Here is a 21,855-nt window from a genome sequence, read left to right as displayed (position 1 = left end):
CAGCCGATTTTCAGCCACCCCTGCTGTCCACTTTCCTATCTGTGTTTCAGAATTTTTGGGGCTGTTCTGGGGGACAGTGTTGAAAGCCTTGCTACAGTCAAGATAAACAACATTCTCAGCTCATCCATGTTCTAGCTATTTCATTGTAGAAAGCTATCATGTTGGCCAAGCATGATTTTCCTTCATAAGTACATGCTGCTTATTTCCCATCACCTTCCTGTCCTTCACGTGCTTGCAAATTGTTTCCAGGATTATTTTCTTCATCACCTTCCAAGAAATTGGGGCGATGTGGTCTGGCCTTTGGTTCTCTGTCTTCTCCTTCCTATCCTTCTTGAAGACAGGAGTGATGTCTGCTTTTTTATAGTCTATTTGAACCTCCCATAGTCATGATCTTTCAAAGGTGTTTTGAGAGTGGTCTTGCAGTGATACTGTCCAGATCCCTCAGCACTCAGGGAAGCATCCATCCCATCAGGTCACATAAAGTTTTGTACGTCCAGCTTGTTTAAATCTTCCCTAACCTAATTCTTCTCCAAGGATAAGTGTTCCTTGCTCCAGAAGAGCAAGGAAGAGCTATGAAGCGTCTTCTTTCTACAGAGTTTCAGCAAAGCTGGTATCCATAACCCAATAAAAGATTGATGGGATCACTGTTTTGAGTGTGGAATGTCAGTATTTCCACTGACAGGAGCATGCTAGTCATATCTACTGATCTCTCTCACACACAATTATCCAAATTACTTAAAATAACCTTTATTGGTGAAAAAAGGTAAAGATTTGTTTGTGAGGAGAAAGCTTAGCCATCTGAGAGTGCAGTCTGAACTGACTACATGTCCTCTGGTCGTACTAGCTTCAAATATCCATTGGGGTGGGATGGTCTACGCAAAATGAACTTACACATAATTATAGTTTTAGCTATTGTGACTGTAAGTGAATTTAGAATATTAGAATATTGTCAAATTCTAATACCCACAATTTTCCTAATGCCCAAAAATATTATGTATTATGTTTACTTTAAATGTATACTGAAAATTTACTCTTGTAAAGTCCATAGGTGAAGCATTAATGTTCATTCTCTACTTTCTGAAACATACTACACAGTCCCAGCTGGGGCTGGATACTGAATGAATGGATGTTGGATTCACTGGAAAGTATTTTTTCACGATCTTTGTAGCTGCTAAGATAATAATGAACTCTCTAAAATCAAGTAGAATCTTAAAACTCCTCAATTGCATGTTGATTGTCCTTATATTGATGGATCTTGGAGCTGTACACCTACCTCAGTCAAAGTAAGGATGTGCCCAAATACAGGTTTTGGATTAGATTAACTGTAGAGTCTGTTCAGTTTGATAGCAGTTCCATCTAGTATTTGATGAATTTTGACACGTCAGGTAAGCAAGGGAAAGTAATTAGGATTTTCATGAAGCATGAATTTTGGTTTTACAGGTGCTGTCTGTTGGAGTGCTGGATATGTCCAGATATCATCCCTATTTGAGCAGTGTATGTCCAGCTTGCTTTATGGGGCATAAAAGCAGAAGTTACTTATCTAAATGTGTGATTTACCTTTCTTGAATGATAATGATGCTAAACTTAAGTGATTATACTTGGTTAAAATGTAATTTACTATCTGGAATTTGGCTGAGCTCAGCTTGAAACTAAATGTGCAGTTGGTGCTTTAAAAAAAGTGACAAAAACTGCTAAAATATTCAGCACTAAGAATATCTTTGACTATTTAGATGCTTTAGGAGCAGTGGCTGAATAGGATAGTCACAGTCGTAATGCACTACAACCTTCTCTTCTTTCTCATGTTGCTGTTTATATCATGCTTGAATGAAAATATATTTTAGCTCCCTGAAAGCCTCTTCTCTGCAGCTTTTAACTTTCAGCAGATGGGAGTATTAGAGGAACATTTTTGCCTCTGCTTCTGCACTGAACTGAGAGAGTCACAGGACTGTGAAAGGATTCAGCCAAATTGCAGAACCTTCCTTGCCCTACTCTTGAGCAGCCCACGCTATTAGCAACTATCTTCGTGGTGTCAGAGATTTCATTAGCTAGTTGTGGGAGATCCATTCAACTATGCTAATTATTTCAACAAGTTCTATTCATGAGCTGTTTAAACATGGGAGCTTACAGAAGTAGTAGCTATTCCAGAAAGACTTTTGAATGCAGATCTGTTTCTGCACATTCATGTTTCAATGCTGACTGCAGACATCTACAGTAAGAGTAAAACTATGAATTAAACCATCAGGATATAACCCAGATATTTCTTCCTCAAGTTTTCTATTTTGTATAGTGCCCTGATCATAGAGGAAAGGGAAAGGACCAGTTCATCCTTTCACTTTCTGGTATTCTTATGTGACTATTGATGGGCTGTAATGCAAATTTCTATTTGAATCTGGACTGCTCTGAAGCTTGAGGATTTCTAAATGTTATTCTTGTTTTCAGTGTTCATGAGCTCTTGGATTTGCAGCAAAATGTACATGATAGCAAGAACCTTCAGGGTGAGAGATTTTAAATATAGTTCTGTTTAAGTGTGTTTGACATAATTATAACATTAAAAATATTATGTTGTCAGTGTATAGTCAAAGGTGTTTTTTCTTCTTTACTTTACTCAGATTTACCCCGCTTCTGGAAAAATCTCAAAATCTGAACGACTTCTTTACACTGTCTACAAGATACCATTCCATTAAGAACAATGAGCTCCACAACACCAGGTCAGTTTGTTTGTATTTATACTTTGCTCCTGCAGAACACTGTGCTGTATTAGAAAGTACATAATTCTTTGTGTTGATGAAATGAATTTGGCAAGTGACTGATATGCCAACTGCACTTCATATGATATGATACGATACAATAAAGCAGGACAATGGCTATACAGACATAAAAGGTTATTTTGGGGATAACTTGTCACAGTTGAATTGTAAAGCCAGTATGATCCTACAGTGCATTTAAAACATTTTTGTGGTTTTTATTAATAAACTGATTAGTCATGATTGGACATGAATAGGCATTTTATAACATTTTAGTTACCAGTATTAGTAATTAGTCATTATTTTCTGCCTTTGCACAATTGCTTCTTTAGAAAAAAAGACTGTGAATGGTACTCTGTTATTTTTCCTTTTGGGTCCAAAGTCTTATTTGCCCATAATGGGCATTCTCTGCAGAGCTTCATCCTTTAAATATATGTAATTAACAATGATCTCTTAACCTGCTTTATCCAATGCCTGCAAAATGAATTTACTGCAGGTTCGCCTGATAGAAAGGGAATGATTAGTAGCTGTACACAGTGTTTAAACTTGCAAGATGCATATGGAACATGCCTTGACTTCAGTTCTTTTGGGGAGCGAGAGTCCCCAGTTCAAATCTGTGCAACATCCCATATGGTTCGCACTTTGTTCACCCACACTTGAAGTATCTATTTCTAGTACTGTTGGTAAAATAACCCTTTACAGGTGGCTTATTTTAAACCTGCTTCAGTTTTGTGCAAACAGCTTATAAAAGCATCAGGAAAAACACTGCAGTACTTTTAAAGGTGTATTTATCTGTAGATGCCCTATCTCATAGAAATTTATTTCAGTGAGGACCTTTGGAGAATTGTTGATTGTAGTATTGAAAACTGGCAGTAACTGCCTTTACATGAAATAGAGTCAAGCATAGCTGGATTTCAGCCTTGGCCTCTTTTTCTTACAGTGCAGTTTGGTGCATTCAGTAAATTATCCATACAAAACATGGCAGGGCTTCAGCAGAAAATCATACCTTTATCTCTATCGCAGTAATGCCTAATATGAAATAATCCTGTACTTTCCTAACATGCAGTTCAAATGCAAAGATACTTCAGTCGACTGGGTATCTTTCTAACGTTTCTTCTTTTCTATTAGATGTAGTCTGTGGAAATAGGCCAAAATGAAATTGTCTCTTACAAAAAGAAAATAAATTTTCCAATACTCTTATTACTATGAAGAAAGAAGACAGCAAACATGAATGCATATTTACTATCTGTTTCTACAGACTAAATCTATTACAAGAAAGAAGAAACATCCAATATGATCAGATTACTTCTAAAGGTATTTAGACACTTCAGAATCATGGCTTTTAGTAGGAGCCTAAATATCTTTAAATCTAGTCCTTAGTGTCCCCCATCATTAGAGTTTGCCTCTGAAATCCATGAGTTACTTCAACTACCATTTCAAAACACCTCTGTGACTTTTACAGAAATGCAGTATGCAAGGGCAGTGTCAGCCATGGGATTCTCATTTTTCTTTCCCTCAGTGAAAGGGAAATGAGGCAGAATTTATTTGGGCTTAAGTCTCACATCCTGCTTAAAGTAAATACTATGGACTAAAGGAGAATGACTGACTGTCTCCACGTGACATCTCTTCTGTCTCCTGACTGAGGGAATCTGAGATGTGTTTTGTGCAGTGTTCTATCACCTTTTGGCAGTCATTCAAATTTCTGGTTCCAGTGTGGTCACTGTAATGGACTGATAGCGAATACAGTGATAGGAGAAGTCTTCTACATTCTGTGAGCAGTTAACACTTGATCAGAATTTTTTAGGAGATAAAAATTGCCAAGTTTTCTTATTGCATCCATAGTAACTGAGTTCCCCTTTTCCAGTCCTATTCAAGAATATGCATTTTTTCCTATGTGGCTAATATGTCTTTGTCCCATGGCAATTTTTATTGCTTCTTTTTCTTTCTCCTGTGGTTTGCTTTTTATGAGGGTTAACCTTATGAGATGAAGAGGTGGAAGGACTGTCCCTTCCAATCCAAACTATTTTGTGACTCTGTGATTCCTGTGATTCAGCTTCTTACTTAGGTTTAAAATATATATCAGGATGTAGTTGTTTCGCTTGTAAGACACTTCAGTAGTTGAGGAAGTATCCCTAGTATTCCAAAAGAAAAATTAATGGATTGGCAGTGACATGAGCAGCTTGTTCCTGTGCTGATGTGTCTGGAAGAAGCTGGAAGGCAGTTCTGGCATTAATGGCACATAGTTTAAGTTGCAAAAGCCTAATTGAGATGTGTCTAGTACTGTCTGAGTTGAGGGTTTTGTACTTTTTTGTTTTTTAGTCCTGAGAATCTTGAGCTTCTTCAAGGAATAGGTTGCTATATTCAGTTACAGCCAGTGGTTAGGGCAGTTTAAAATAATTTCTAAGCAGCAAACTTTAGGCACATACAGTATACAAACAGTATTAACATATTTAAACCCACTCTTTTTCTGTTGTGTAACACCAGGAATGCTGCCTCATTTGAATACCAATCTATGTGTCTGGTACCTAAGACGTGAAAATTTTCATAATGTATTGTAAGCATTTTCATTTTGGGTCATGGTTGTAAGTTACAACAAAATGGTAAATGTACATTTTGTTCTGTTTATCTATCCCACATATATAGAGAACTTGTGTATGTACATTCATACATGCTGTTTTCATGAAACATAAGTATACTTTCAGAAAAAAAAAATGAAGAAAAAGCAAGAGGCAAACTTGTAAAGCAGTGGTACTCTGTAGATGAATGGTATAGACCTGTCCACTTCATGGCTGGCTTGTTCTGTCAATGAAAAATTCTGAAATGTTGCAGAAGGTTCAAAGATTTTGTGCACTATGCCAGATTTCTGTGGTTTTATAATGTAATGTGCTAAGTGAAGAAAAATACATATTCTTTAGAATAGCTTTCCCTTCATACCTAAATTGTTGGAAAGCCCATTGAAAGACCTGATGTGGAACAAGTAAAAAATTATGCATGTTTTATTCAAACGCTATTTGAGGAACCTCTTTGGATAGATTTTTGTTCACAGCACCAATGCACATAAGTATTTCTTTATGTTGTATGATGCAATGAAGGGGTTTCCAGCATAGCAACATCAACTTGCAACAACATTGTAGCCTCTTAGGTTGATCCCAGCTCTCTGAACCTTCAGGGACCAGGTTCTTGCTAATCTGTAGGGCTGTAAAGTAAATGCTGAATCCCAGCAGGGAAAGGTACTGATGTTTGCTTTGTTATAAATTGTAAGATCATTAAGGAAATGTTTACATTCTGTTGCCGTTGCATGTTCTACACTGATTGCTGTTCATAAAAAGCATTGGACAGAAAAAGAAAATATTTATTTCACAGAATCATAGAATTGTTAGGGTTAGAAGGGGCTTCTGGAGATCTTGTCATCCAACCCCCCTGCCAAGGCAGGGTCACCTAGAGCAGGTTACACAGGTTTTTAATAATTCCAGAGAGGGACACTCCATGACATCCCTGGGCAACCTCTTCCAGTGCTCTGCTACCCTCAGTGTAAAGAAGTTCCTTCCTCACGTTGATATTGAACTTCTTGTGTTTTAGTTTATGGCCATTGCTCCTCATCCTGTCACTGGGCACAACTGAAAAGAGTCTGGCACCATCCTCTTGGCAGCTGCATGTGAGATATTTATGTGCATTAATGAGTTCCCACCTCAGTCTTCTCCAGACTAAACAGGCCCAGCTCCCTCAATCTCTTCTCATAAGAGAGATGCTTCAGTCCCTTAATCATCTTTGTGGCCTCTGCTGGACCCTCTCCAGTGGCTCCTTACCTTTCCTGTACTGGGGAGCCCAGAACTGGACATAGTACTCCAGATGTGGCCTCACTAGGGCCAAGTAGAGGGGGAGGATCACCTCCTTTGACCTTTCCACACTCTACCACACCCTGTGCACTCCAGGATATCATTGGCCATCCTGACCACAAGGACGCAATTCACCCAGTGGTGAATTAATATACTCACAGGTGTATTTTGCAGTTGTCTGTCTCTAACTCTCCAGTACTTTGAAATGTAATCTTCTGTTAACATGGTGATGTAGTTAGAGATTGTTTCTGTTGTGTACCTACCAACTCAATTTCCAAAGACTTCAACCCTTGCAAAGGGTGATACTCATTTGAACAGGAGATTGCTTCATTTAAATCATGTGTTGGTTTAATACAATATTCATTACTCAGATTTTTCAAAGAAAAACAGCATCTATGGGGAAGGGTGAATTATAAATATTTCTGTGAAGACAGAGATCATAGATTTTCTTTTTGTAACCTGAGAAGGGGAATGAGTCCAGAGAGATTTCATTTCTTCTCCCGTTTGCCTTTCCCATCACCCAGATCTTTCAGATTTTGTGCTTTACTTTTCACCTTGAAATTAAAAGCAATATTAGAATAGTTAAATGAAATTAATTCTATTAGAAAACAAAACACCAAAACCACTAAAGTTGTTCATGGAATTACTTTTCACTGTCCTTGGTTTTCAAAAGTGTATCAACATGTGCCTGCTGCTGAACAGAACAAGTTCAAAATGTGTCTAGGTTACTTACCTACACCTACATGAAATCAGGTCTTTTAGCTGTTGGTAATAACTGAATTAAAGTCCAAGTCTGATATATAATGTTTTGGAAATCCCTGTCCAAACTTCTTTCTACTCTTCAACAACATTACTTATTTTTTCAGGTCTTTAGTACCTTCTATGAGCTACCTGTTACTGTAGTCAATAGAAAGTGATATTTCTTAATAAACTGAGTGAGAAGAGAAAGGAGTTGTGTGCTAAATTCTGCAAGTTCCTTCTTCTGGATCACTTTTCTATCATCTTGATTCTGAATTCCTTTGATAGGCATTTGTTTGTTCCTCATGAGAAACAGCTTATTTTTCCTCACTGTGAAGTTGACTCCCCCTGTTTCTTTGTTCTGCTTTGCTCTGCATTTTTACAAATAATTTTCCTCATATTAGTAAAGGCTAAGTATAGAAAATGTTCCAAAATGCTATTTTCACTATGGTTTTAAAACTAAAATGCAGTGAAAGGTTATGTTGCAGTCCAGTAACTGTCTCTGTGAACAGATGAATATTTTGATAAATACTCATGTATGTTACTTTAAAATGTATTTGTCAGTTTTTTGGTTAAAAGATTTATGAGAACTTTCAGTCTAAAAAAAAAAAAAAAGTAGTAAATGAAATACCAGAAGGCTAAAACCTATTTTAGTTCCATGAAAGGTAAGTGCATGGATCTTTTTGGATCTCTGACTGTAGACTGAAGGAATAGTATACATTTGTTTCTTGTGATGACTTTGTGATGACTTCTCCATGATTAAAAAAGGAATACATCACAGGCTGGATTAGATATATATTTGGTGAGTTCACTGAGTATGGCCCAGTAACTTTCAGGATTAATAGTTATGTTATCTATGTCTATCTGTCTATGTATGACAGAGTACTGCAGCTCTTTAAGATATCAAAAAGGAAAAAATAAAATCTACAAACTCAACCATAATGAAGTGTATAAAAGAAGGATTCTTCCCCCACAGCACTCTCTGCTTTTTTTTTAACTTTCAGTGCAAAGCACGACTCAGATGTTCAGCTCAGATTTTGACCTCTTGAATCTCCTTACAGAACTCCAAAATAGCTTCAGTCTGACATAAATCTTAGTTTTACCCTCATGAAATGTAAAAGTCATTGCTGTACAGACTTTCTCTGTATTTTTCTCATAATAATTTAAGCCTGACATCCTTACCTAGGTATTTCTAGGTAAAATCCCAACAATTCACTAGTTTGAGTGAAAAATTTGGATTCAAAATGTGTTCTGCCACTGGGGATTTAATGTACAAGACTACCAAATAATGAATAAAATGCTCTGTGCATGCATTGGATAAGAAAGCATCATCTTGTTCACTTGCTAGTAATTAAAATTTGTAAATACATTGAGCTACTTACTTAGAAGTAATTTACACCACTTACAACTAAAACTGATAATCAAAGCATTAAAGTGTCATCGTTCTGCCCTTATTTGTGTACTTACACTTGCACATGTTCATGAAAGTCTATTATTTTGTGCTAACTCTTCAGGTTTCAAGTGAATAAATAATGACAACGCCTAGACAGTGTGTTGTGGAATTAGTTACTACTTTCTGCAGATTCAGCTTAACTGAAGAAAACAGCTCTGAAGAGTATTTTTTACTATGAATTTGCAGTGCTTTAAGGTGATAAAAACTTTAACCTATGCATACATAAAAATTCCTATCTATTCAAACAGATACTGTGCTTGAAGATTAGAACTATCTTGCTTTTTTTCTTCCAGGAATCAGTTGTTAATATTGGCTGCCGAATGGTTTTGTCTGAGAATTTCTCTTTAAAAATAACTGTTTTGTTGGTCTGTGTAGTCAAAGCAGTGGTCTGACTTTTTGACCACTAGCACTTCAGCAGCTAAATTAGCTTTCTGGGAATAAATCTTGAAAGCTTTATAAAGCTTATAAAGATTCTTCAGAATGGCTTTTTTAAATTAGAGGTGAAAACATTTTCTCATTTTGAGTACATAATTCATCCTCAGTGTTCACTTAGAACATGCACCTCTAGAAATAACCATCAAATTTATTGTCCATTAACAAAACACAGTATTTCACTGTCTTTTAGAGTTATCATAATTTTTGCTATGATTAGTTCATTAAACCAAGATGGCACAGTTACACTTTCACTGGAGTCTAGTGAACTTTAAATAGGTAAATGTATATGTTACTTTGAGTGACCTTAGGAAAGGCAGATCAGAGGATTGCATTCTCTCTATAGAGTGAAAAATACAGTGTTTTATAGCAGTGTTGATAATTAACCATTGGATTATGCTGGATAATGGTGGGGAGACTAATTCCTCATCTGACTCATCCTTTCAAACTATAAATCCCAACAGCCATCTAGAAGTTGCTTTGATTGTCACTAAGTGTATGACAAAATTTTCATGTGTTTTTACTGAATAGAAGTCTGCTATCACTCTGAGTTTGGAAAGCCTCCAAACTTAGAAGTTTGTATTCCAGTCTCACAGGAAATATTTAACCAACTCTGCTTTTATTATTTTACTGTCTGTAATCCTAAAGTCATTGTGCTTGCTGGAAGCTTACACAATGGAAGCATCCTGCATTGCCTTATGAAAACTTGGCTTTACTTGAAGCAAACTCCTTAGCTTAACCTGTAAAGCCTTCCCTAAGTATAGGAAATTGCTCTGGGAACAAAAATATTTTGTAATTCCAAATCAAGTCAGAATCTGAAGGAGCTCAATAAAAGAAATGTCCTGTCTCCATGTAATTTCAGCAGTTGACATGTGTCATTTGTGCCATTTCCATGTGGTCCACGTCCTAGGGGAGAAGGGGACTGCATTCGGGGTATTGTGTTTTTAAGAAGACCTGATTAATATAGCTCAGAGTCTATAAAGTAAAATTTGGTCTCTCCAGGTGCTTCATTGCTATATTCTGTTTGGCAAATCAGTTGCTTTCCTAATTCTTGTCTGTGTCAATCCTCACATTTCAATTTGGAGAATTGCTGTTTCTGTGTCCAGATAAAAGCAACAAAAATCCTTTTACAGTGTCCTTATTAGCAGGGTTCTTTATGTGTTAAAATACAAGTAGTGTGAAAGATGCTCATGTTTCCCTGCATTGATGCAAACACACTTTACCTCCTGAGTGATTTTACTCATCAAATAGCTGTGTCACTTGAATCACTTACCAAATGATGTGTTGTCAAGACTCATTGCTGTGTGTTTGTCTTAGTGGGGGGAGAAGACAGGACAGAGTCACCTCTAGGGTAGGAGAGCAGGTGGGAGATTGCTAGCCAGGGAACTGCACAATTCCTCCACAAGGGGAGGTTACATTTTGAGATATGACTTTTTCAGTGGCAGTGCCAGAATAAGCAGCTCTGGTGACTGCCTGCCCATTGTTCTCACTTTTCACAACTGCTCAGTTGTGCCAGGTATGCTTATTTGTGTGGCCACAGAACGAAACGGATTCAGGAACTGATCCAGGCTCAGCTATTCCCAAGAAAAAAGTTGGTTTTAGCCTGGATTGGTTTCTCATTGTGGTTTACTACATAGCCACACAATCAATGGTCTTGGCAAGGTAAGGAAGGAAGAGGGAAGAGAAAAAGTGTGTTTAACTCATCCTACATTGAAAAGAAAGGATCATGAGTGATCTTTGAGCAGGAGAAGTATGGTCAGCCTCCAAAACTGTCTAATGGGACTGCCTAGACCTAGGAAAAGCTGGAGAGAAATACTAAGGACTTCTTCACACATCTTCACTTTACTGGCTTTTTATGGATTTTAAGAGTTCATAGTTCTGTCTACGCAGAATTTGGATGCTGAGTGAACATTTTTGTTTTTGAACTCTATAGCTGAAAGAAATGACCAACAAGGTCACATTGTCTGTTATACAGCATACCACTTTTAAAGTGATAGATCAGCATCTACCCACCAGGCATTCTTTCACAGCCATTAAGATATATGCAATACAAAGCAGTTAGGAGTATATGAAATATGGTTTGTTGAAAGGTTATGGAATTAATATTGTCCTATATGAATTTATAAGAGCTACATTTTTTGTAAGGCTATGTTTCTAGAATATGGCATTATACAGAAAGTTAGATAAAACAGCATGAATAAAATCTTTATTTTAGTTTCTTCATTTGGTAGGTTTGCTGCATGAATGTTCATTATATTGACTACCCTAAAAAAGGCGTGTTTGCCAACTTTTAATGTTTTCCCACCCACACACCACCTCCTAATTTTGTCTCTGGCAGCCCAGATGTGTTTCTGCAGAATAAGTGTTTCTGCAGTGATAATTATAACACTTATAACAGGTAATTTGCAGATTCGGTAACTCAGAAAAAGCAGGACTGTTTCACTGCACCTTGACTTGGAAACTGGTGGCAATTTCAAAACTTCATTACAAAGTCTAAAATGTTAGAGTGTATGGAATATCTTAGTCTAGAAATGAAGCACTCCTTTGTAGCGTTTAGCAAATGAATGTCTAAAGGGAGCTCAAGGTATGATTTAAATTGGAGGTGGGTGGGTCATACTTTACTTCATACTTTCCATGATGTGTACGTTGTGGGTAGATCCAAACTCTTGTTGTATCTGGTGAACCAAACTCATAATTTGGACCTGCCTCCGGACTTTTTTTTTTTTTAAATTATCATCTCTAAGAAGACTAGACAAATTTCAGTTTTAAATGCTAACACCACAGTGAGTTCCAAGGTCCCCCTTGATGACCTATTTCCATGTGTGATTTTACTTAGAAACACAAGGTTTCTACTCTTCTTGTTTATATTTCTATAAGTTATATCTGTTTCTGTTTAGCATTGCAGTTTAGATATGCAAGATTTGTAAACTCAGAATTTCTTTTGAAAGTTTAATGAAGTTTAAAACAGATTAACACAAAAGATCTTGCTTTGGACTGTTACTTTCTGCAGGAGAGGATTGTCGTGTAATACCTAGATAACACTTTCCTTCTTTCCTTACTTCCTTCCTTTCTTCCTTCCTTCCTTCCTTCCTTTCTTCCTTCCTTCCTTCCCTCCTTCCTTCCTCCCTCCCTCCCTCCATCCCTTCCATTTTTACATTTTCTTAGTTATGACAAAGCTGGGCAGCTGTCAGGGGTCCTGGGGTAATGCCCAGTTTTGATGTGGACTGTAGTTCTAGGGGCTGTGATGCAGGTTGTCGATGTTGTCAACCTCAATGTCTGTCCAAGAGTGGAGTCTCCTTCAGCTACTGGTCTCTGGCTGGAAATTCTGGCAGAAAGGAAGGCAATCTGAGAGGGTTGGACAAAACTCCCATTCATTATACATGGGATATTTTGAGTTTAAAATTTCTGGTTTGGCATTTTGGCAGTTTCTACCAAAACAAAGCACTGAGCTGTTTTAAAATTTCTGAATTCCTACCCAAAGTTCCCTTTATTACCAATTGTAATTAACTGCTGTTTGATCTGAAGACATAAGAACTAGTGACATCTGCCATGCTATTTCCCCCCCTCACTTGTTCGGTGTTCTTCTCTTAGGGTAGCATTTGTTAGTGTTTCTTTTCAGTCTTCTCTTTACTAGATTGTAAAAATTAATTTCTTTAACCTTTTTTTGTAGATCAAAATTTTGAATCTCTTTTTGTTTTCAATTTTCTCTTAGATTCTTAACGTACCACCTGGAAGTGACAGGAAAATTTCTGGTACATAAAAGTAAAACTATGCAAGTACTTATTGTTTATTAATCTCTCATTTCTTAATATCCCTGGATTTGCAGTCACTCTCAGTTGTCTGGATTATGGATTAATAAGAGTTTGCACCCCTCAGTGCTTGACTGCAGGACATTGCCATGGTATGAGTGATGTAGATGACAACTCATCACACGTGGCTTTGTCTGTGTACTGCTCTTTAAGGCTGCATCTGTGCTGTGCAGAAAAGAGTTTACAGGTATTTCAAAATTGAATGTTTGTGTTGTTAATTTATCCAAGTTTCATGTTGTCTGTATTCTTGATGTCCTACACTGGGAAATGGAGAGTTATCTGACCCGAGTGGGAAATTCTCAGTGGATTACAGATCTGAGGCATGGTACAGGATAAAAAGGTTTTCTGTAAGTATGGAGACAACGAAGTGTTGTGTATGCTCTGTGTTGTGTGACTCATATCAGTTGTATTAAAAAAAAATCTACATTGTATTTTAAAACTATTATTTTGAGGCAGTACCCTGCAGTAAAGGCCAGTGCACAATACACAAACTTTAAGCTGCATGAAGAAAGCAGACATCAGATATCTTTCACAGTTCCCCCTAAGGTGCTTGCAGCTGTTTCTGTAGCCTTGAAGTATATCTTTAGTGACTTAAAGTGAATATCATCATCATGGCTGGGCTTCGCGAATGAAGATTTGGGAAGGGCTCTACCCACATTTACTACAAGCACGCTGGTGGCTAAAGAGGCCAATGTGAGATAGACAAGTCTGGTTGCAAAAGGCACAGCAGAAAGAATCCTCGGATGGTATCGGCAAGATGCGATTCTTTCTGCGTTGTCATCCCCAGCTCAGCTTTCAGTAGTTGCTGTGGATGCAGAGAGCTTTCTTTTATAAGGCTCAAAAGCTGCCTCCGATCCTGATTCTTTTTTTCTCTATTGAAGCATTCAGCAGTTGCCCTAGACAATTTTTTTTGTTGACAAATTCACAAGTACATGTAAGGTAAGTCAGGAAAATCCTGAAATAGCCACAGAGTGCTTTGTATTTTCTATTCAGCTATTTTGTGAAGAGTAGAAGAGAGAGGAACTCAAAACACACAGTGTTGCTATATTAAATACTGCATCACCTTTCCCTGTGCTATTTCTGTGACTTCATCAACATTTTAGCTTTTCAGACTGGTATATTAGGACATTCCTTTTGCACCATGTTATTGCATACACTTGAGAGGTCTATTTGCCATCCCTCACAAAACATGCAAGAAAGCATGCTCCTGGGAGTACTCCTTAAGCCATTACCATCCAAGGAATCTGTGATAGATTGACAAAAGATGTTTTGATTTTGATTAGCTGATTAGGAGTGCCTATAGACTTGTGGAGATGCCATTCATTTGTCTGGAAGGGAGACACAGCTGCAGTGGCTGTCTTTGGGGTGCAGATCTGTGTACATTGGAATTTAATAATGTGGTCCTTTCAGTAGGAAACTCCCCAACCAGTCAACTGAATAATGAAACAAATGCAGCATTTGCATGCAGAGGAGGATTAAGAAGAAAGACAGTGACACGGTGGCTTGAAAGCAACATAAAGAAGCAAAAATGAAATAGAGTGGAGACATTAAGAGCCACGGAGGGGGAAAACACTGGACTTGGCTTAAAAGAATATGGAACAAGGACATAAGAAAAAAGGCATATAGAGAAGACATGCAAACCCCTTAGAATACATGAGAATAAGTGTGTCTAAAGTGTGAGTAAGGAAAAGAAATTTTTTGAAAGAACTTCCTGGGGAAATAGCTTCCCTTCCATTTAGCACTGGTCCTCAGTGTCACAAGGAAACTGGGATCAGCTTCTCTGGTACTCTGCACGCCTAGCTGCTGAAATGGAGATTTGTTTCAAAATGGGCTAAGATTTTACAGCTAGTCAGTACTTTATGGTGCTGAAAACATTCCTGCTGATGGGATTCTAAGGTGTTTAGCTGGCACTAGTTTCAAAGTCTGTTGCATTAGTGATGTAGCTTACTGGATATGGACTGGAAGAGCAAATTCTTTTAATTGCACGTTAAAAGGAAATCTGGGTTACTTCTCTTATGTTTTGTGTCTTCTTACCTCTGGGAAGTGTTTCTGGAAGTAGTAAAAATCTTTTACTTTCAGGATTAATAGTTCTTTCGGTATAACCATCCAGAACCAAATTCTGGGGACATACTGTTGTGAACAGTGCTAGCAAGGCCCTTTGACAACTCACGCTGTCTGGTGCAGCTACTTGCTTTGGTTTGGAAGAGTAAAGAACCAGAGGGGGAGGAGGTTGAACGTACATAGTAGTCTGTGCAATAGAATAGGTTGCAAGTACATGCAAAATGGAATTAATCTTTTAAATTGAAGCATGGTTTAGCTTTAGATTAACTAACTTTATTATAGCTGGTTATTGATCTTAGCCTCCCCCCACCCCCTCAGTTATGATATTGGAGTTCAGTGATACCATGGAAAGAAAATATAGAGACCTTAAAAAAGAATCAGAAAACATGTTGTACATTTAACCTTTCTGGTGCATGTGTTTAATATCCTTGTGAAAGGGGTGTTTCAATGGTACAGGAATGATCTGGTATTTTACAATCAAAAATCATCTGTAAACTCTGTGTGTGTATGTATGTGTGTCTATCTATAAAAAAAAAAATTAAAAAATTCTGCTAAAGTTTCCTGTGCTTGCAGCATCCACTGTTCTGACAATTTCAGGGCTTTAGTGGCAGATTTCAGTCATTCTGAACTGTATATTGATAATTATTCCATTAAAAAAAAAAGGGGAGAGATATTTTTCTGAGGAGGGGTTGGGCCAAGAGATATGTACTCTCTTTCTAGAACATACCACCCGGTGTTACTTCAGAAGACGTAAATCATCCTTTTGTCTATCACTGTCTTCCTGCCCTTCAAGCCCTCCAGAGATGGTTTCTGCAGTCCTGTAAATAGCCAAGAGGTGGGGCAGGTCTCTTTAGTTAGAACACATGATGTTTTATTTAACCATCCATCTATGTTGTGCAGTGAGTGTGCCACAAGAATTGCACAAAGCTTTTCTTAACTGTAGGTGGTTGTTCATTTATTAATGTAAACACCATGTGCCTTGGATGTGCGAGCACTAAAAATAAAGTTGCAGAGTTAAAAATAGATCTCTGGGAGTACTGAGATGCTGCTTAATCAGAACCAGCTGCAAGCTGTCTAGAAAATGTAAGTTATATGGAGCCAGATGGCTTTTGCCCTTTTTGCTTTAGACAGCATGTAATTTGGGTAACTGCAGCTACAGTAATGTATTTTCCCAGTCAAACTGTTTGATAAACATATTTGTTTCGAACAGACACTTCCAATTAGAGAGCCAGTGAAATGTTAATTTATTTTAATATTTCTCCACATGGGTGAGCCAAAGGAAGCTTACATAATACTAAATTCAAAGACATGCACAATAACTGCTCACAGCTGTATTCAGCGGGAGCTGGATTATGACTTTGCATCTTTGTACAGCAAGGCTCTTATTCTGGGAACAATCCCACTGAAAGCAAGGGAAGAACAATATAAATTAAATTAATAGTGTAATGATCAGTGGGACTTCTGTGGAGTAAGTTTGCAGGGGTAAGGCATTATATAAAGTACAGGAAGTGTGTTAGAATGATACTTGGCAAATGTCCATCAAACATCAGCCCATATGATTTCAGAAAGGGTTCCTTGCACACTTTTGCTTAACTGATGATATTAAAACCCAAACCTGTTCTGAGCCTTGGTAGTTTCCACAGTTCATCAGCTTGCTGCTGGGGACCTGTGTTCAGACTGTATTTGGGAATCTCAGTGACTAATCTAGGAAGTGGGAAACTGAAGCTCAAGTCTACTTTATTTGATTTGGAACTACTTGAGACAGGGGATTATGCTTTGATTGGGAGTCTTGGAGGTGAATACCTCAAACTGCAGGATCATCCTAATTCTATTTACAAGGTCTACTGATCTGCATCTGAGGGAGAGTAGTGTGAAATTGCACAGCCTCAGACCATTCTAACTGTGCACACATAAATTGCTGTTCAATCTCATACTTACGTACCTACGATTATAGGAAAACGTGGGGGAAGGAGGTGGACTGTATTTGAGGAAGCAGCCTCTTTTAGGAATTGTAGCTAAAGCCAAGCTCTACAAACCTGAAAAGCAAGTCACCAGGTTTTTAGCAGTGATGTCAGATGAAGACAGTTTTGTAGAAGATCCAAAAAATGAGTCTGGGTTTAAGCAAAGGCTTTTAAAAGATGGGATTGATTAAGGTGCCTGCCTTACAAGCAGATGATATAAATTACTTCCAGTGGGCATAAAGCAGTCATATTGAGTGATTAAATGTCTCCATATCCTTCTCGCATCACTGTTTGGCATTTTCTGTGGTAACTGGATTTAGTTAAGGTCTTGATGTTCTTTTGATATTCTAGCCTTTTTTTTTTTTTAGCCTTAGCACTATTTACTGTATTTAAATGAAAAATTACATTTTCTGAATGAAATGCCTTTTTCTCCATAATATCTTCTTTCTGTTCAATAAGGATTTTTCTTTCTCTGCTTCATCCAATCTCCCAGAATTTCTCAACTTCAATGTCTACCATGCAAATTGTCAACATCTTATAAATATAAGCCTCCTATGAGAAACTACACAAAAATTCCAGCCTGTTTCTGATGGTAGCCTAGTTGCCTGAACTAACTTAGAGATGGGTTGGTAAGATGAGTTTGTTTTATTTTCCTAAATGCTTATATTTAAATATATTTACAATGCAAATTTGTCTAAAATTGGTAGTGTGACATTCTCCCATCGAATTTAATTCTATTGCACCTGTCATACTCATGAGTCATGAGATTTTTTTTTTTAACTACAGGAAGTAGAATAATCAGTCTCTCTGTGGCCTGTGATTTTTTATACTAATTGAAACCAAGCAGAGTTCTAGGTTACAGGGTTTTTGGGAAGCATTTCAGTATGAAAATAACTTTCAAAAGTGCTTTGAAAATGCAGTTATTGACTCTTTTTTTTTTTTTTTTTAGTGCTCTTGTTTGGTTTATTTGATTATTGGGTGAAACTGTTAGTGATTTAAGAACTTGCAAATCTGTCCTTGCCTGAACATGATTGCAGGTTCAATTTACAAGTGGTTCTTAAAATAGTAACACTTAGAGTCAGTTTCTGAGATGTTTTAGGTTGAAATCAAATTACAAGAATTTACTAGTTTTTGACAGCAGAAGTGATAAAGCTGTGCAGATGAATTTTTAAGTACCTGTATACATGACATTTAGTCTTAAACTGATGAGTGCCTGGATTTAGATCATCCCAGCTGTAGGAAAAGCTCTGTGATGATTTGATTGCTTCCAGGCTTTATCACTGAAATATTTTGTCAGTGACCTAAAAATGGTTACTGCTCTATTTACCTCTAGGATAATTATGACCCACTCCTAAACAGGAGAACAAGAAAGGAAGGGGAAATAAGATCTCATGAGCTTTTTGGCTGAGACTGCAGCATTTCCTTTGTTAAGAGTCTGGTAGAGGAGAGAATGCATTCCATATCTACTGTTTTCTTCCCTTTCACACTTATCTGTTGAGGAGATTAGGATTAGACATAGAATTAGCTTTATGTTGATTGTGCTGTTCGTCAGATCTAAATGGGTACAAGCAAAGAAGTATGCTCTGCCATTAAAGATATTTGCAGTACATTATTTGTGCAATGGGAGCTCGTTACTTTTAAGGGAAGGAAGAGCAGGAAGGGATGCTTTTGATCAGATTTAGAGCAAATAATTGACTTCTGAATTTGGTGATTGTACTCTAACTTCTAAAATTTCAAGTAACTTCCTTCACAAATGGCTCATGAAGTACCTAAATATTTCACTTAAGCGGAATCACAAGGAAGAATTCCTCATTCTGATGTTTTTAGCATGGGATACCTTCCACTGGCCCATGTTGCTCAAAGCCCCATCCAACCTGCCCTTGAACACTTCCAGGGATCAGGCATCCACAAGCTTTCTGGACAACCTGTTTCAGTGCCTCACCACCCTCTCTGTAAAGAATTGCTTCCTAATGTCTAATGTAAACCTGTCCTCCTTCAGTTTAAAACCACTACCCCTTGTCCTATCACTACCAGCCCTTGTTTAAACATTAGGGTTTTGGTAATCTGGTACATTTTGACTGAAATAGCCTCAGAAGCAGCATAGAATAGAAGGAGCAGCATAATGTGTAGCCAGTTAGGGGATGGAAGGTGTGAAAGACCATCCTGGTGCACAAGTGAGATAGGCTACTAGGAGGTAGAGTTGCTACTCACTATTTCCCAAGTATTTAGTTAACCATTCAGGATTCTCCCTTGTTCTGTTGTAGCAGAGCCCAAACCTTTCTTAAAGTAAAGGCAGCTGAAGCTGACAGAGCTGGGCCTTAGTTGTGTGGCTGTCTGGTGTTCATAGACCTCTGTGTTCAGATCAGAAACTTCTGTTCCTCCTTCTTGCTGTGCATGGCCTGAGAGTTGTTGTAAGCAAGGTAATCTTGGTGTTTCCTGTAAATGATGGATAATTTTAGAATATCTTATCTGCTTGAATTTGTACATGGGAGTAAATGAACATATTAATTTGCCATGTGTAAGATTGTTTTATGCCTACATAAAAATAAGCGTTGAACATTGAAAATAGGAAATGATGATAAGTTTTATATAGTGCTCTATTTCTTTTTATATTTTAAGAATAAAAACCTGTGTTTTTCTGAAAAATGCTAAATTTCTTTTCTATATAAAAGTAAATATTCCCAAATGTGGAAATAGTGGTTGATTATGACTGTTTCTAGGCTTAGCTGGAATTCTCACTCTGTGATTACTTTTAACATTAGTCTAAAAGTAGATCCTTGTCCTCATTTTAACACTGCCACCAGAAGAGAGAAAGTGATTTACTAAAGTAAAAAAAATAAATCCAAATTTAATAATTTAAATGCAAATGTCCCCTTTTAAAACAAAATTAAGCAGGGAAAAAAAATAAAGCTGTAATAAAGGCTTATACTTATTATAGAGGGTCTTGCATGCATTATAGTGTGTGATCTTAAAACTATCCAGGTTTTTCTGCGTGACAGCATTTCTGAGGTCCTTGGGCTTATTTACACAAGGACACTCAAAAAATTAATCTGCACTAACTAGATTTGAAGCAGATTCATCAGATTGCATTAAATCCTTGTTCAGAATGCTTTTCAAATTGGCTTCCTTAATTTAATTTATATTAATTTATTTTGGAAGTGACCTAAACTGTATGGAATTAATTTAATCCTGAATGAGTATCCATAATATGGTTGAAATTGTTTAACTAATCTTTTTTAAAAGTAAGTCTGGATTCTTTGCGAATATTCTGATTTTCCTCTGAATTTCTTCTTCATTTAAGACGAAATTTCTAGAATTGCTGTTACACATGGGTTTTGTGTGGTTTGAGTTTTTGGGCTTTTTTGGTTGTTTCAAACTCCCTCTCTTATTGTAAGAAAAAAAAAACATACTTTTTTGATTTAAAGTATGTTGGTATTTGTAAGGGAGGGAACCCATTGTATCTAATCATAGTTAGTGACCAGGAAGCAGATGAAGTGAGTTAGTTCAGGCTAGTTATTGAGAAAGAGCTGAGCTTCTTCTTCTATTTGGTAATATATTCCCTCCTGTGCAGTGTATCTTTTGAAGTGTACCATTATCTGGTTGCTTTTTTCTATCTTTTCTTACAACCTTTAAAGTGATACATTTCCCATTTTGTATTTGAAAGGGTGTTGATCTCATGGCAGAGTTTGCTGAGGGATTTCCATATCATTTGTCAGAAAAAATGTAGTAAAAGAAGAAATATATCTGTGAGGTTCAGTAAATGAAACCATTTTAATATTAATTAGGGTGGATCTATAGCTGTTAATTAATACCCAAACTAATCAATATTGGAATAAAATTTTAATGTAGTCAGAGTTTCCCCCAAATATGTATTTTTAAGCAAAAAAAAACACCCAAACTCCATACTTCTTTAGTAGTGTTCAATATTTTAAATAGCAGAATACCAAAAGAAATAAGTGCAGATTATTTCTTAACCTCTGAGAATCAAGAGATTACGATGACAGTAGAAAGTAAAGAGGGAAGGGATATCTCTTTTCTGGCCTTTTTTTATATATGCTAAATAATTACATTTTCAGCAGTTTTATTTTGGTGGATATGTAGCTAATTTCATTGACTGTAATGGTGTGTGTAAACACATTCATTCTGTGCATACTCTGCAATAACTTTCAGTACTGTGTCTACTTCTGTGTGCTCTTCCACTGTCCATATATCTCTATAAAGCTTAACATATTTGAATAAATGTTGTTGTCACTTTTCCTCCCAGACAGAAGTAAAATGCCTGATGCATCTGATAGACGTTTTTCCTACTTTTCCTTAAAATATCTTTGAGAGGAAAGAGAAAGAGACAAAAGGAGGGTATATGAGATCTGACAGTTGTAGCCCACGCCAGGTCTTCTCAGCCCTGAGTAACTATAAAACATACTAGTGGTTCTCATCTTTCTTGGATTAAAAATATGGAATCTTTTTTTTTTTAAATTAACCTATGTTATTGTATATTGGGCTTGTTGTTGAAAAAGTTGTAGTATTTTGTTAAATTTTGTGATATTATTTTGAAAATTACTGTTGTTCCTTGGATTCAAAGGCACTGTGACCCCGTTAGTGCTTATCTGATGTCTGTATCCTTAGAAATTCTCAATTCCATCTGCCACACTAATACTTCTCTTCATTCCACCTCATGTTATAATAATCATATTGGAGTCTCATTGCAATTTTCTGTGCTCAGTGTGTGTTCAAGAGATTTATTTGCATTTCTATCCTGAATGAATTAAAATAATTTTGTTGAAAATGGCTTCACAGGGCTTGAGTTTTCATATCTCTCGA

General features: G+C 36.9%; 1 protein-coding gene across 1 annotated transcript in view; it reads left to right on the top strand.

Annotated features, from left to right (window-relative positions):
* Positions 1-2,613: 2,613 nt before the first annotated feature.
* Positions 2,614-21,855, top strand: part of HDAC9 (histone deacetylase 9) — a 423,755-nt gene continuing 404,513 nt past the window's right edge. The window contains exon 1 of the mRNA XM_029961711.1: positions 2,614-2,708. Coding sequence (XP_029817571.1) covers positions 2,690-2,708 — 19 coding nt within the window. The 5' untranslated portion in view covers positions 2,614-2,689. The remainder of the gene's footprint in view (positions 2,709-21,855) is intronic.

The sequence above is a fragment of the Manacus vitellinus genome, unplaced genomic scaffold (assembly GCF_001715985.3).
Source record: "Manacus vitellinus isolate BGI_N305 unplaced genomic scaffold, ASM171598v3 scaffold_3_pilon, whole genome shotgun sequence".
Lineage (NCBI taxonomy): Eukaryota > Metazoa > Chordata > Aves > Passeriformes > Pipridae > Manacus > Manacus vitellinus.
The sequence above is the reverse complement of the archived record's forward strand: the minus strand, read 5'-3'. Positions and strand labels throughout refer to the sequence as shown.